This window comes from Stegodyphus dumicola, chromosome 7 (assembly GCF_044657685.1).
Source record: "Stegodyphus dumicola isolate Sdum_Otavi_A_Nest chromosome 7, ASM4465768v1".
Taxonomy (NCBI): Eukaryota; Metazoa; Arthropoda; class Arachnida; order Araneae; family Eresidae; genus Stegodyphus; species Stegodyphus dumicola.
Window position 1 is genome coordinate 18,082,571 of NC_140774.1, and position 16,813 is coordinate 18,099,383.

Sequence of the window (16,813 nt, forward strand, 5' to 3'; positions counted from 1 at the left end):
AAAGAACTGCATTAATTACTTTTAAATAATTTAGTTTGTTAATCAGTAACAAACAGATTAAATTTAACAAAAAAATTAAATATCTTACACTTCTCCAAATGGCATCAAACTAGAGCGGTGGAAGTTAAAATTATTCTACATCGGACATCTTTAGAATTCTCGATGTGGTCATTCATTAGTTTATATTCGCTACATTGCTTCTTTAAAAATAACACTGAGGGAGAACATTCTTTTATATTTGTTATCATACATTTTTGTATTCGCTATATTATTTCTTTAAAAATAACACGCGAGCAGAACATTTATTGATAATATTTGTAATAAAATGATACGGATACAAAAATCAGTTTGACACTAATAATACCTATGGTGCTAAAAAGGTACGGTTAAGAAAATAAAGTAATGTAAAATAAACAGAACTGAGAACTGTTAGTTGCTGGTATGATTAAACAATTAGTAGCACAGTAATCACGAGGAAATAAAGGGTGATAGAGCTATCAAAGCAAAATGTAAACGGGACATTTTTAGCCATTCGTCATCAGAACAGAAAGCGTTTCATCCAAACATCTGGTTGAAGTGTTTCCACTCAGAAGACTACTAAAATCCGTTGTAAATTCAAAGGAAATCGATTTGTACAAGGTGGGTCCATAAACTAACCGGACAAATTGAAAGCCCAAACAATAAAATAAAAAAGTGAAAGAATAAATGCATGTTTAGAAGAGTGAAATCTCTACTCTTCTAAGAGCCAGTTTTAACTGCTTATTTTGCCGTTTGCATATCAAAAGGTCGGTATCATTTTCATTTACTGAGAAGACATTGTACAAAAAATTTACTTCGAGCTGGAACAACGTTATAACTTTAAATTTAGTTACAAAATAAGTAGATCTGCTACCGAAACGTTAGAGATGACTCGAACAGTATATGGTAATGCATCGTTATCAAAAACACAAGTGTAAAAACGGTACAACTGCTTTAAATGTGGGCGTGGAAGCTAAAGTGATGTTGAGTGCATTTTTTTATTACAGATAGCTTATTCACCATGAAATCGTCTCTGAAATCAATCAATTAATCAGTATTTTTATAAAGAGGTGCTTTTTAGATTACGATGCAGGATAACGTGAGTCAGGAGGGAACTTTTTGATTTTGCGCTATGGTTTCTTTTACAATATAATGCTACGTCCCATACACCGTAAAGGACTTTTCAAAAGCTCAGGTCAAGAAGTCCGTATATCTTCTAGTGCGCCGTTATCATTTTCTTTCTGAAGAAGAGAGACTTATGTCTGATTCTTCTGGAAATTAACAGAGTTATTAAAAATTTGTGCCACACTTAACAAAAGGTTGCTTTTTTGCCCAATTTTAAATGGTTGGCTAAGATAAAAACCAAGCAATTTATTGACTTTCCCTTACTTGATAACATTTCTCAGTTATTTGCCAATTCTTAAAATTTACTTTCACCTTATTTGGAGAATTTACTTCGGTTTGGAAAATCAGTTCTACAACATTTTGATTCCCATAAGCAATATATTTCTCCTCTTACCGTATACAAACGAGCGAGAATTCGACCATTTGATAACAATACCCAAATAATAACATTAGCCAATATAACACTAAGCAGAGTCTAATGTATTCAGCAAATTACAGAGAAGTGGCGGCTGATTGATAGTAAAAGATTGAAAAGAAATTTGCATTTGGTATGAAGATTCAAGCAGTCAGTTTTAAGGATTATCTCCCTCCTCACCTCTATTTTCGTGGTATAAGTAGAAAGCACAACCGGCTAGCAATCGGGAGGTCCGGATTTCGAAGCAGCCTGCGGGTTTCTTCGCTTTACTAGGTTTGAAAAAATTTAAAGGTCTCTAGAAAGTCACTGATCAGATATGAAGAAAAAAACTGAGCAATTTGATTTGACAACTACGCTGGAAACTTAATTGTCAAATCAAATTCAATCTTCTTAGATTATGAGGTAATGTCAAATCATTTTACATTGCCTGATAAACTAAGAAGAAGAGAATTTTCATACGCTTGAAAATGAAACAAAATTGAAGACTTGTAATGCTCGATAAAATGCGAGCAAGTATTGACCGCCAAGCAGTGAGCACATTCAAAAATCTATTGATGCAGGAAAAATATTTATTCCACTACCTTGATGCTATTAATTCTAAAAACATTTCAATCCATCAGAAGGGCACAACATCGATATTAGGAATCGATATTTACGACTAAGCTATAAATTCGCAAACATCGATTGTGCCGTTATTGTTTTTACTATAACTCCAAAAAAAAATTTTTTTAACGTATGCGCAATGACTGGTAATGATGATCATAAAGAGTTAAACTCCTTCATACATTTTATAAGAATAAGTTGGCATCACTGGATATGTTAATGGCCCTTACAAAAATTAATGTAGGCATTAAAATGCACTGCAGTGGCCAATGTAAAAGAAAACAATAAAGAAACTATTAAATTCAAATAAGATCACAGCGTAAGAAAACCAGGAAAGTATAGCTAACATTTCAGGCAATTTTTTCGTCTATTTATGTTAAAAACAAAGCAAAATATATAATAATAAAGACTAAAATAAAGCACACATAAATCTTTTCTTTTTCTTTCCTTAGAGACCTTTCTATCGAAGAAGTTAAGCACATGCGCGTAAAAACAATTTATCAAAGTTTGAAGCTTCCCAGATCTTTGTTTTTATTTATTAATTTCTAGTCGGGGTGGAATTTGATGCTAGGAAATTCTTCATAAAGATAAATGTGAATTTCTGTTAGAGTTGGTACTAGGCCATGCAGTTTAAAATCTTCCAATTTTTCAGAGAAACTTCCGTCTACGTCCGCTCTGAAATACGTCAAACACAACGGGGTTAGTTACAATACCATATGACGAAAAAAGAGATTGTTGGAAATTAAGATAATGGCATGCGTAACCGAGGATTGGTTATTGCATACTGTATACTAAGTACAAATGCGAAAAACAAACACACTATTAAGTCTGCTAATACTGCGAAGGGGCCAAAACTCAGTACCAAACAAAGAGAGAAAACGTTTGAGCCTGTTGAAAATTTGCTTTTGGTTCGGATAGCAGAAAAACAATTACGTACAGTATCAAGTGCATTGCTTCGTTTATGTACGGTATATGTATATTTAACCCACTGCATCTGTACTTTATTAAACAGTGTTATAACAATAACAACGGTAGGATTTGTTTCATAAAAACGGATTCATTTAATTAAGACACAATAACACGCCGGATAAATACTAATTCAGAAGTCCAACAACAAAAATCAGCGTTATATTTTAAAAATTTTCACAGGACTAGTTTCGATAGTTTTACCGAACCACCATCCTCAGCTGCAAAACCGCATTCATTTGCGGTTTATATTATCAAAGTATAATTTTTTTTTAATTTTTTCCCCCTTGCATTTTGGGTAAAAAATGTGTTAAATTTTAGGATTACTAGATATGTTACCACACAAATATTATCAACATTGCACTTTTATATTTATCACATATTTTTATTAAGGTATGAGGAATTAAATGGAACAAAATCCAATAATAAAAGTAAAATATCCTCTATTAAATATATCTGTTTGAATACACACAATAGCTATTTTTCAAGAAATTTCCCTTTTTACAAAATTATCTGAAAAAATTTCAGATAGTGGAAAGTTCCATAAAATTATCATAAAATTATTTAAGTTAAAGCACTTTTTGTTTCTTAACAGAAAAATTTAAAAAAAAAAGTCAAGTTTTTCAAAAAATAGGTTTAGTGCAAATACAAACGGAAGTAAAAGAAAATGTTGGCAAGTATGAAATTAAAGTGTAAAACTAATTGTTCCCGAGCACTTAATAACAAATAGAAAGGTTGCAGAGATATTAGGTTATTTTTTGAAAGCAGGAGAGATGAAAAATGAGCAACATCTTCGCCGGGACTCGAAACACGGGTCTCTCGAATACGCGCCGAGCGTGCTGACCAATACACTACGAAGGCATGCTAAAAAGGCAGGAAAAGTACCTTATAAGGTTCTAAATAATCTTTTGAACGTCACCAGAAGTATTTAAACGAAAATTCTCATTCTAAAGTTATTTAGAGTAGTCTGTATATTATACGTCAGCGTCCGGGTTCTTAAAATTTCTGGTTCGCACCGTAGAGCAACAATAACCATAATTCTGCTCCTACGACGGAAGAGACAAAATAAAAGTAGTTTCGAGAAGCTTAATGTATAAGCTTTAAAATAAAGTGATAAATATTTTTCGAAAAATTTACATCAAGATTGACGATTAGAACGTAGTCGGATACCTTGAGTGTGCATTTAATCAATAATTAAACAACATCAGACATTGTTAACCTCAAGTCACGAGCATAAGTAAAAAACCTCAAACCATGGGCCTCAAACCCCGGGCATAAGTAAGAAAAGTACTACACAAACAGTTTAAGCTAAGAATCTGTAAGATTGTGAAATTAACTCGTACAATATGCTGAATATTTTTCTACACAGAAGACTGAAATACATGTTGGCAAGAAATTTTAATCAAATTTTACAAATGATTTTTTATGGTCATTTTTGGGTCATATGGTAGGAACAACTGGCCTAGCAATTTTGCTAAATCAGAAGCAAAATTCATATATTTGTATTTTATTGAAAACAATATTTCTCAAACTTTTTAATCACGCGATCCACTCGTACACAGCTACAATTAATGACAACCCACATACCTTGTAATTGCGATTCACCATAATCCATAAGCATATAGTCATGATTCATCGCAACCGACATCCATATAACTGGGATTCATCGTGACCCACTCGCATATAGTTGCGATTTATTGTGATCCACATATATGTAACTGGGATTCATCGCGACCCATACGTAAAGAATTGTGATTCATCGCAACCCAGATGCATGTAGTCACGACTTAACGTGACCCACAAACACGTATAGTTGCGATTCATCGCGATTTCCATGCATAAGTTGCAACTCCTCGCAACCCATACACATATAAGTGCGATTCATCGCAACACATACGTATATAAGTGAGATTCATCGTGATTCACATGCATGTAATGGAGATTTATCGCGATCCACATGTATTTAGTTGCAATTTATGGCGACCTATATGTGCATTTACGATGTGTCATGACAAACAGGCATATAGTTGAGATTTATAGTGCATGCATGAAATTGGGATTCACTGCGACTCACAAGCATATAACTGCGATTCTTCGCCACCCATACTCACGTATTGCAATTCATCGCAGTCTCTCTCATATAGTTATGATTCATTGCGACTGACAAAATTTCTCCGAAAGAAAGGAAGGGGAAAAAAAAAAAAAAAAAGAAAAGAAATTTCAAGAATAAAATAATAACGAATAAACATACATTATTGCTAACAATTACGATTTGAAATTACCAATAAAATCACAGCTACAGATAAATATGTATATAACAACATAATAAGCAAAAAGAATAGGTAAAAACTTTTTGCGACCCACCAAATTTGGTGATGCTGGAAAACAGCCTTATCCCAAAACAGCCTTGAGAATTTTATTCCCGATTTAGCACGAAACAGAAATAACTTTTGACCATCATTCCCATATTCGCCTTCGTTTTCCACCCTCTCGTATTAACATAAAGGACTTTGAGTTTCTTATACTCCACTGTCCATTCGTTATACTAAAATTAACCCGCATGTCTTCGCATTCGACCTTTCTCAAAGAAAGATCTCCAGCAGTTTTTTTTCTCTCTTCTTTTTACTTTAGTTAGTCTGTCGCACTATACCGTACTGGCTATGTTATGAGATCTTTTAATAAGTCTTAGAAAAATGGAACATATTTAAAACTGACAAGGTCAAAAAAAATCCTAGTTTATAATAGCAGGTCTTTCGGAATGAACATACATATAAAAGTGGAAACAGGCATTGCGTTTGCAGATCTAATAATTGCAACTGAAGTATACTAATATGTGCAGAATAGAGAGGCAATGATCAAAAAGGTTATAAATCGCACAACAGGTTTTGTTTCGATTTGGTTTACTTGACAATGGCAAACCCCTCAAAGGCCACATGGGTAAGAGGAAGAATGCCTTCGTGGAGCACTTTCTAAGGAAAGTTGGCTGATAAACAAGCACACACTGCAAACAAAAAATTAAGTACAGAAACACAATATTTATACAGTACTGTTTTAGTATATAATCGTATCCCAACAAGATAAATTATAATAAAAAAAGTTAATCATTAAAAACACCGACTTTAATTTAAATAAAATAGACATAATAATTAATATAAATAAATATCATATAAATAAATAGATATTACATAAATACTAATTAATATAAATAAATAGAAGGGGATGTAAAAACACAGACTTCGTTACAAATGAGTTGAGGGGGATATTTCCTGATCGGACTCAAATCGGAATAAAATTACTAAATCCTCCCCTCTGTGGCTCGAATGGGAACAAAATTTAAGGCTGTGTCAGGAAAGGACCCCGAAATGTATCTCCCGAGCTACTAGTGGTGGGCCACGACCAGTACTTTTACAACCACTGTTATGAACAATTTGAAACATACACACGTTTACATTTGGAACATATTTGTATATTATTGCATAAAAAACAATGAAAACAGCAAAATTAAACGGATAAAAAATGCTGCCTGTATTAAAAGAACAATACTAAAGTAATCCTTTGTCTTCTCAATTTCCAGTGCTTGGTATTCTCGAATCTTGCTAGAAACATTCTCCGTCATCAGCAAATCGAACAGATATCGGTTACCAAGAATAATAATTAAAAATGGCAAAATGTACTCACCTTCCGCTGGCTCGCAAGCAACAAAGGCACAAGAGAACAGCGCTGCAGTAATTAATGGAAGCCACGTGGGAGCCATCTTGGATTAGAAGGGCTTAGGCAATCGAACCTAGGTCAAGAACAAGAAACAAATGAAATTATTGCACATCTCCCAAGTCTTTAAATGAATTTATAAAAGGAAGTTACTGGTCGTCCCTCGATGGCACCTCTCTTCCGATGAGCTTATTTGATTACTTTAACGCCGGCATAAATCTATTAGCGCTTTAATTTGAAACATCGGAGTCTGTCATCGAGTTCGCAGGACATGGCACCGAATACTAGTTATCTGATTATCTATTGAATATTCATGAAGCAATTTTGCAAGATAACACGGAAAATTTATTAAAAGGATAATTTTCTTCAAAGCATAAGGAAATAACCAGTGTCAAACGCTGTGTTACAAGATACAATACGATTGCAAATAATAAATGACATCACTAACATAGCTCATCGCCTACAGTTACGCTCAGATTTAACGGAACCAGAATTGCCGGCTTTCTCATTGACAAAGATCTTCAAGATTTAATGTCAGTTCAGTGATGTTTGCCCATAATCATCTTGCTTGTCCTTGTCAATTAAATTTTACAGTCTCTGTCCTGTTAATAAGTGACAAAGACAGGCCAAGCGATTCATGCAGATACAAACGGGCAATGACATCAAATAAGGAAACAAACAAACAAAAAATTTTAAATTTTTGATATCTTCTAAATCACTGATGAACAGATTTCTTTGGAAGCAGCCCGAAAAATAAAAGAAAAAATCTCAAAGTTTTCAGATTTTAACAGTCCCCCAAACAGTTTGTTAAGGATTTCTACGCTCTGAGTTTGCAGCTTAGCAGTCTGCTTTTGTACTCACTCCTGCTAACCTATTTTTTTTTTGGGGGGGGGAGAGGCAGGTGTCTTATTAGCTTATTATTAAGCATCGTTTTCTTCGCACATACGCTACATACGGGTCAACAGAAAACTCACAAAAATTTTAAAAACAGTATATTAGCGTGTATTTAGAAATCCCATGCAGTGTTAAGTGTTGGCAAACATTTTTCTTTTTTTTTTTCCCGGTCTTTTCTGTTTATCATATCAATGTTCAAGTTTTCTTAGAAAGCTGGCTTACAAAACTTTTTTTGTCTTTTTATTATTAACGTTTTTGTGTGCTTCCTTTATTTATTACACATCACGTTCTTGGTGCTTACGCCACATAAAATTCGATTAAACACAAAAGTCACAAAATATTTAAAAAAAGCATATCTTTAGAATTTCCGATAGACTCGCGAGCTGGAGATAACAATGTTTTATTCCGTACGGTGTTGTTACTGTTCGCTTTCAAATCATTGAGTAATATAATATATGACCAACTACGTCTCACGTTCCTATGATTTACTACTTTCTACTTATATATATATATAAGTAGTAAGTAGTAAATCATAAAAATGTGAGAACTAGTTGATCACCCTCCTTTTCACATCTATCTATCTATCTATCTATCTATATAAATTACGGAATATAAAATTCAAAATTAGGGCTTCCAGATGCCCATTTTCTGGTGGAGGATTACGTTTTTTAAAACTGGATGGTTTAGGTAGCGTTGTTTTTTCACAGTGCAGAAACATACATACATTCTCGCAGACTTTTCATTATTTAATTTCTTTAAATATAATACAGGTCGATAATATTATTGTGGCAGCAGGCAGCAATATGAAAAGTGATAAAATGCATTTGAGTATTCGACGCAAAATGCTGATTCGAGACTAATATCCTAATCGGGACTGACGTCCCTTTTGGGCTAATAAAACTTTTAAATCGATATTATAAATACTATTTAGATACAGTTTGCTCTGTCAGATTAATTCTTAATATGTTTAGTTAATTTATATTCATTTTTGCTTGCTTATTTATATGTGTTGCATTTAAAAGTTTGCCGCTAAGGTGTAGATATACTATAAGAAATTTAATTACATAGAATTAATAAATGGTAAATTTATGGGGGGGAGGGAGGGACAGGGAAAAAGTAACGCAAACATTTGGAAAGCAAAATTGAATACAACAATTTTTTTCCCCTATTACTAATCATTTAACGTATTATTTTTATATAAAATATAAAAGATAGATAAAGTTTAAACAAAAGTTACTTAAGCACAAACCCACAACAGATAATATGAAACATTTGCAGCACTGAAACGTTTAAAATTTAGATCCGGTGCCTCCTTTTTTTAACTGTAACCATTACTGTGCAACTGCTGGATGAACAAAGCAAGTTTGACAAATAAAAATTGATTAAAAAAATTCAAGACGCTCTTTATTAGAGTTTTAAAGTGGCCGCCGTCGAAATATCTAAATTCTAAATTTTAGATATGTGGACAACAAAATCTCGTAACGGAAGAATAATTTTTGTAAAAATTCTAAATTTTATTTTCGCCATTTTAACACGTGTACGAACTGTAAAATCTAAAAACCCCCTCATATAGTAATTCAATTTATTTAATTCTAAAGAAACAAGGGTGAGTGTGTTTTCAGTTAAAGCCTCACGTTTACTCACTATTACAATCTTCGTACTCCATTACATTGCAACCAAATACGTCCGCAGTAAGGCGGGAAAAAATATACCAAAACCCTCTTCATTTTTATACCCCATTCGCTACCTTTCCTTCACGCAAGACATAACATCAAATGCTGATAAAGTCGACTGAAAGCGACTCTTGTCGGTGGGGAGCGAAAAAAAAAATGAAGATATTAAATAAAAACTATTTCAGAAAGAACGTAATATTTTCCCCTCTCCGGCATCTTACCCCCCTTTCCCGGTTTTCAAAACAGGATCTTTTCACGTGTTCATTCAAGCAAATAGCGCAAAAATGTCCAAGAGTGAAACAACCGTCCAATGGCGTTAAAGGTCCAATATTAACTGGTGGCCAATTGATTTTGGAATTGTTCCAAAAAAGCAGACAAGGTACTATTCGTCGGTCGAACGAACAATTCAAAGATCAAAGAACTAGTGTAAAGTCAGGGGGTGAAGAAGGGTGAAAGTTCCGCTACCCCTCCCACATCATCCAATGGCGTGTTTGTGGCGCGAAGTATTATTATTGCAAACGACCCATGTGTAAAAGGAGCTAATTTTAATAGCATGACGGACAAATTCTTATAAATATCGTGACTTAATTTTTGCTCTTCCATTAAACAATACATCAAACAACAGGTATGTGAGAAAAAAAAAAAAAAAAAAAAAAAAAAAAAAAGAAAATTACAAAATCGCCTTCAAAGGGTTAATTTTTGTGGTAAATAAGAAAATGCAGTTTCCGCACGCAACTTTTCCACACAGGAAGGCATTAATACGCTGATCATGACTCTGAATAAACAATTTACTGTTCTACTAAACTGAACTAACCTCAGTGGTGCAACAGCCCTAGTGGGCCAAGGCCTGCAGTGCCCCCCATATCTGCTTTCTTGATAGTGGATCCTGGGGTGCATGAACATAGGGCCTAGACAAGTGGTCAGTTTGTCGCAGGACCCCCCGTTGTTTAGTACCCAAGCGAACTTGGTGCTCATTTTATCGACCCACTTAAGGGATGAAAGGCTGAGTCGACCTTGCCCAACCCGGGGATCGAACCCCGGAGCTGTGGTGCTGCTGCGCAACGCGCTAACCAATTTGCTGTATCTCCGATTTAATTTATACCGAAACTGCCAAAACACAATTTCTGACGTCCATTATGTTCTATAGATAAATAGTTCTTAAAAGTAGTAATGTCTTAGTTCTTAGAAATACCTTACAGTAACTTATTTAATAAAAACTATCTTCGATTTCAACGATTCAAATTCACTGTTTAACATCAGACTTCAAATCAGATATTTCTAGGGCAGTGGTCTCCGAAGTGGATTATACAAAGTGATACTTGGCGATACCCCAAAGATATAGGCTCTCTATTCTATATTTGAATATATATTGTACTCTATGACATATTATATGGGGTGAAACTCATAATTATTTTCATCTTAAGGGTCTGTGATCGATAAAACTTGGAGATGGCTATTCTAGGCCAATGGCTCCAAATCTTTCGCGTGTTCTTCCCAGATGCTTCTCGACCGTTCCACGAAAATAAAGTAAATGAAAACTGAATGGAATTGAAGAAATAAAAGACAAAAAACAGGATCACAAACATAAATTTAGAAGTTATATTCCTAAATCAGAAATTCATTAAGTTGAATTTTATGTCTCCTCCAGCAGACAACAGACCATACTCGGCCATTACTTGGAAATACATATTTCAAAAGCTTCTCGATCCTTCGAGAATTTTTGGAATCCATTCGAAGATCCTTGAAATTTAGCATTGAAACATTCGAAGATTTTTCAAAATTAAGCACTGCAAGAAGATTCTTGAAAATTTAGCATTGCAAATCGATAAACATTTGTCGATTTGAAGTCAATTCGAAGTGAAAGTTCACAACGATAATATCGTGATTTCTTAACAATTCTTCCACGAGTTTTCCGGGCATTTGATTTCCTTGATACATACATACAGATGCTTCATTATTTAATAATAAAGATGTGTCCAATGGTTATAAATTAAAATATGATTAATTAAGAATAAAACCTAACTGATAACTTTTATGAACATCAGAAGTTTTAGATATTTTCAACATCACATGCTATGTGATAGTATCGAATCATTCATTTCTTAATTTTTACACTTTACATTTTTTATGTTTTTTAAATTTTTTTACTGGTAAACTTTTCTTTCAAGTATTATATAGTAAATAGGTTAGAGTGCGAATTTTCTCAGGGTATTGCGTATGTGTGTGATTATGGCAAAGCCTCGAGGGCTATCTGTATAAGGGGAGGGATGCCTTCGTGGAGGACTTTCTAAGGAAAACTTGCTCGTATACACGTTACACATGGGGAAAACCACGAAAACGCCCAAGCAACTACCCCGTTCGCGGGATTCGAAAACCGCGGACGAACTACCAATGTTTAGCGACTTTACCGCTCGGCCGCTGGTGGGCCCTCGGTATTGTCTTATTATTACCATCTTTATTATATACGCGTATATGGTGCCCGGAGCCCTTGTGTTAACGGAGGGCGAACCAGCGTCAAGCGGTATAGTAGCTGAACTCTGGTAATCTGAAATGGGTTCGATTCTAGGCGAATGGACTAGCTGCATGGGCGTTTTCGTGATTTTTCCCATGTGTAATGTGTACACGAAACAGATTCCCTCAAAATGTCCTTTATGAAGCTATCTCTTCCCTTAAATAGGAGTAGGTAGCTCTCACATAAAATCAAACCAAACCAATTCAATCACGTTAACAGACCACGTCAAAACAGAGATCTTCTTGAGTTAGGCGGACTACAAGTAACCTTGGTTAGGACTGCAGGCCATATGGCGACGGTTTGCACCAATTAAAAAATAGGAACCGTTATAAAAAGAAAGCACCTCCTGCAGATAACGAGATCTTGTAATAAATAAATAGGCAGCTTACGAAAAGTAAAAAAAAATTAACATTTTTTTGACACAAAAAATTTTGGACTTTCAAATCTGACCCAGTGTAATCGCTACTTCTGTGGAATATAATATACACTAGAATGAGATTTTTTATAACTTTTAGAAATTTGAATTACAACGGTGCGCACGTAAATCGCTTACCAATATTATTGTTCTTTAAAACTAAGGGCATATTTATATTCTTTGCAGTATGTTTAATCTCTATTTAAAAATTCCGGGCATCTCATTGTGTAAACCAAATTTATGATCACTAAAGTTGGATGAAATAGTGCTTTAAAAGTATAATTAAATTAATTGCCGTCATTCTGAAAGAACGATTTTGAAAAGGAATCCTTTGTTTACCTGCCATAATCGATGGTTTTTGTTTTGAAGGAGGCACGAGAGAATTTCACAAACTGTTTTCTTTACTCAACGTTATTTCTACTTTTTATTATCAAGAAAATTTCATCACACCTTTATATTCGCTTCCTGTTTGTTTCTTATTACTTTGGTTCTCTCACAGTCGTCCCCCCTTCTAACTCACTTCTGTAAATACTGACTACACCATGGTAAATTTTTGGACTCTAAAATATTTTTACTAAAAAGGGCAATTATATGTTCTTAGTGACAAATTTAATAAGATCAGGAAGCACTTAGATATATCAATTTAATATTTTGAAAAAGCAAATGTTGTTAAAAATAAAGGAATATTCGTTTTTACAGATCCTAAAATTAGAAAAAAAAAAAAAATATTTATGACACATGAAATTTTTGTCCTGGCATTACTGATGTAAAATGTAATGAAATCTGAATCAATAATCATAAAGGTTAAGAATAAACTAATAAAAATATTTATTTCCTGTTTGTTCTAAACCAATTGTGCCAATATTAATATGTTCATTTTAACAAAAAATTTGATGTGGAAACCATGTAACTTCCTTATGCGGCTTATTAAATTATGCACATTTTTTGCTGCCTTTCATTTAAACTTATTTTCCCGAATTTCATTAGAGATATATTTCTCATTCAACAAATTCAATTTTCACTTCGCAGCAAGGAAAAAATACATAAAAACATAAAACATCTTCACTCAAAATTGTAAAACACAGAGAAACCAAAACCATCAAATAGAGTTTAAAAAGACCAACAGCAGAAAGACAGATTTTTTGGAGCAAAAATTTTTTGGCCCCACTCGGCAAAAACACACTGAAGTTGGTGCAGAAATTGACTTAATTCCCTATCCTACTAAGCTTCAAATGTAAACAAATGGCGGCGTCGTTAGGCTTGGTGGAATTTAAACCACTTTTAAATTGTTGATAATTCTACAACTTTTGCGTGCAGATTAACTAAAGGCACAAAAACCTTAACCGAAACATAAGAACAATATAATTCAATCATTTTTAAAGAAAGAAAGAAAAAAATGCACAATTTACCAACATACAAAAATAAAAAAACTTTGCTCACCGAGCCGGGTAATACAGTGCACATCTACACGTTACAGCAGTCCTACATGTACAAAATTTCAACGTTCTGAGACTACTCGTTTTTTAGTTATACGAGATACATACAAACGTACGCAAAAGACGTACAAACAAACATGGCAAGAGACTGAAAATTAATGAAAATTTCTGTTAAAAAATTAATTATTCATCATTTTAAAGGAAATAAAAGTATTCGAAATATCTTAAAAGTCCTTGATACACAGCATACAATTATCTTTGCCGCTATATAAAAAAAAAAAAAAAAAAAAGAAAAAAAGAAAAAAAGAAACTGCTGAAAATGCTCTGAAATTTGGACCATATTCCAAACTAACACCAAGAAATCGCAGAGTTAGTCCATGAAAAATCAAACAACACTGGAAAATTAGTGGTATAAAATTTTCAAAAGAACGTACAAGTACTTGAAAGTACTAGAAAAGCCATCAGTACAAGAATCATCAAAATTAATTTAAGGATAATAAAACATAACTGATATTTAATGAAAAATTATTAATAGAACATTGTACAAAAAGCATTAGTTAATGTAGATTCCAATGCTCGGCAGTTGATTATTCTGAAAATATTGAAATTAAAACAAAGCTTATTGAAACTGGAAAAATATGGCATATGGTCATCTCAGACAGATATGCATACCTTGTACACACATTAGGTTTTTTGGAAACAGGTGACATGAAAAACGAGCAATGCCCTCGCCGGGAATCGAACCACGGACCTCTGGAATATGCGCCCAGCATGCAGACCACTACACTACGAAGGCATGCTAAGAAGGCGAGAGAATTACTTATATGCTCCCCCGCCCTTTTAAAGGGCGACTGGGGTTTTTAGGGGACCCAATCACCAAATCCTGGATGTGGAGAATCATCATCAACCACCCTTTTAGTTCGGGCGCGACTGTAGAGACATTAGGTAATTTTTGAAAGCAGGAGACATGAAAAATCAGCAATGCCCTCGATCTGAATCGAATCACGGACTTCTGGAATACGCGCCCAGCGTGCAGACCACTACACTACAAAAGCATGCTAAGAAGGCGGAAGAAATACCTTGTAACCTCACATCGTGATGTCACAGACTTTATCAAAATGTTGATCAAGTCTTGTGGAACTGCCCGCCACTCTTCTAAAAGTGCATTTTTCAGCTCCTCGAGGCCCCAAGAAGGAGTTTGGCGCGCTCAAATACGGCACCCTAAAGCATCTAAACATACAATTGGCTTCAAAGTCGGGTGAGTAAGGCGTCGGTTTACGTCGGTTTGTTTCGGAAGAACAACTGTTTGGAACATTTTTTTCCTTCTTTGTCACAACAATCACCATAGATCACTTTGGGGTTAACACAGGGGAAACTGGTTCCTCATCAAAAACAAGCTGATAGCATTCGAAGCTAATAGCTGATTGGTTGAAAACGAACAACCTGCAATTTTTTTGGAAAGGAAGGAAAAAGTAGCACGTCTTTCAATAGTAAACCATTCAGAAAAATTGTTCGAAACAGCTGTTCGTGTGAAACAAACGCCGTGTGATATGGGCCTAAGATGGCCAATCCATTCGAGCGATATCTTCTGTTTGCAAGTATTCTGACATCACATATGCTCGATGAGGCCGAGCACTGTCATCCATTAGCAAAACCTCTGGGCAAACAGCATCCTTAAACAGTCTAACTTGGGGTTCCAGTACCTCGACCACATATCTCCGAGCGGTTAAAGAACCTCCTTGAAAGATATGTAGCTCGGTCCGGCCATTTGTGATAATTCCTCCCCAAACCATTAAGTATCTAAACAGAAGTATCCAAAAACAAATGTGACCCATTGTAAAAGCAAACCGAAAAAGACGGAATTTAACGCCAAAATAATGATTTGGGGAAAAAAAAAAAAAAAAAAAAAGAGGTTTCAGATTTTAAATTATGTCCAAAGAGGCGCTTTTTAACACATTACTAGTTACCTTTATTTATTTAATGCCATGTTCTTCGCACTTAAACCATAAAATTCAGTTCAACAGAAATATCGCAAAATAATATTAAACTGAGCATATCTTTAGAATTTCCGATACACAGTCTCGCGCGCTGGAGATAAATATGTTTTTTTCTGTACAACGTAGCCATTGTTCGCTTTGAAGTCGTTGAATTTGCTAACCAAAATTTCATTAAAGTTTTACAACATATGAAATCGGTAATAAAACAAATTCCAAATTTCAATTTTGGGCTTCCAGATTCCCATATTCGCAGAAGGATTACGTTATTTAAAATTGGATGGGTCCAGGTACCGTCGTTTTATCACAATGCGAGAAACAGACATACATTTATGCAGATTTTTCATTATTTAATTTCTTTAAATATGATACAGGGCGATAATATTTGGTGGCTACAATTTGAAAAGTGAAACAACGGTTGTAGTGAATCAACGCAAAATGCCAAAACGAAATTAATAGTTCTTCAGGGCAAAATGTCCCTTTGGACTACAAAGAAAAAGAAAGAAAGGTTACCAATTGTATTTTTAAGCATACAATTCGTGCCATTTTTACGAATTTCATCAAAGAATAGAGAAAAAATGAAAATTTATAAAAATGTTCAAGACTGAACATAAAATTTACATATCCATTTCCATGTTTATTATCAATGTTTTTTACGAATAAGTTTTAAGAATTCTGCTGCTATTCTGCTTTTTCAGTTCAAAAACATTCTTTCCGTTATTACTATCTGAACTTTGCTCTTTACATCTTAGATATGGTATTTCAGATTTCCATTTTTATTTCATTTTTATGGAACGAGTCACACTGTTAAACCAAAGTCTTAAATTAACCAATTATATATATATGGATTGGCACATTTCAAAACATGGAAAACGGAACATTTCAAAGCACTCGCTCTGCACTTACAACTAAAATTAGGCTTAAAAGAACTTGTAGTTGATGAAAATATATAGCATAAGCAATTATATAACACAATAAGACCAACGCAAACAATGAACACATTTCAATTTAGTATGAAAAATCAAATTAGCTTAAGTATATCATAAAATTATCA

The 16,813-nt window shown here is 34.0% G+C and overlaps 1 protein-coding gene across 16 annotated transcripts in view; it reads right to left on the reverse strand.

Annotated features, from left to right (window-relative positions):
• Positions 1-16,813, reverse strand: part of LOC118184279 (tyrosine-protein phosphatase Lar-like) — a 732,937-nt gene that overhangs the window by 170,562 nt on the left and 545,562 nt on the right. For all 16 annotated transcript variants that reach the window (XM_085819916.1, XM_085819920.1, XM_085819919.1 and 13 more), the window contains one exon: positions 6,806-6,911. In XM_085819916.1, coding sequence (XP_085676042.1) covers positions 6,806-6,881 — 76 coding nt within the window. In that variant the 5' untranslated portion in view covers positions 6,882-6,911. The remainder of the gene's footprint in view (positions 1-6,805; positions 6,912-16,813) is intronic.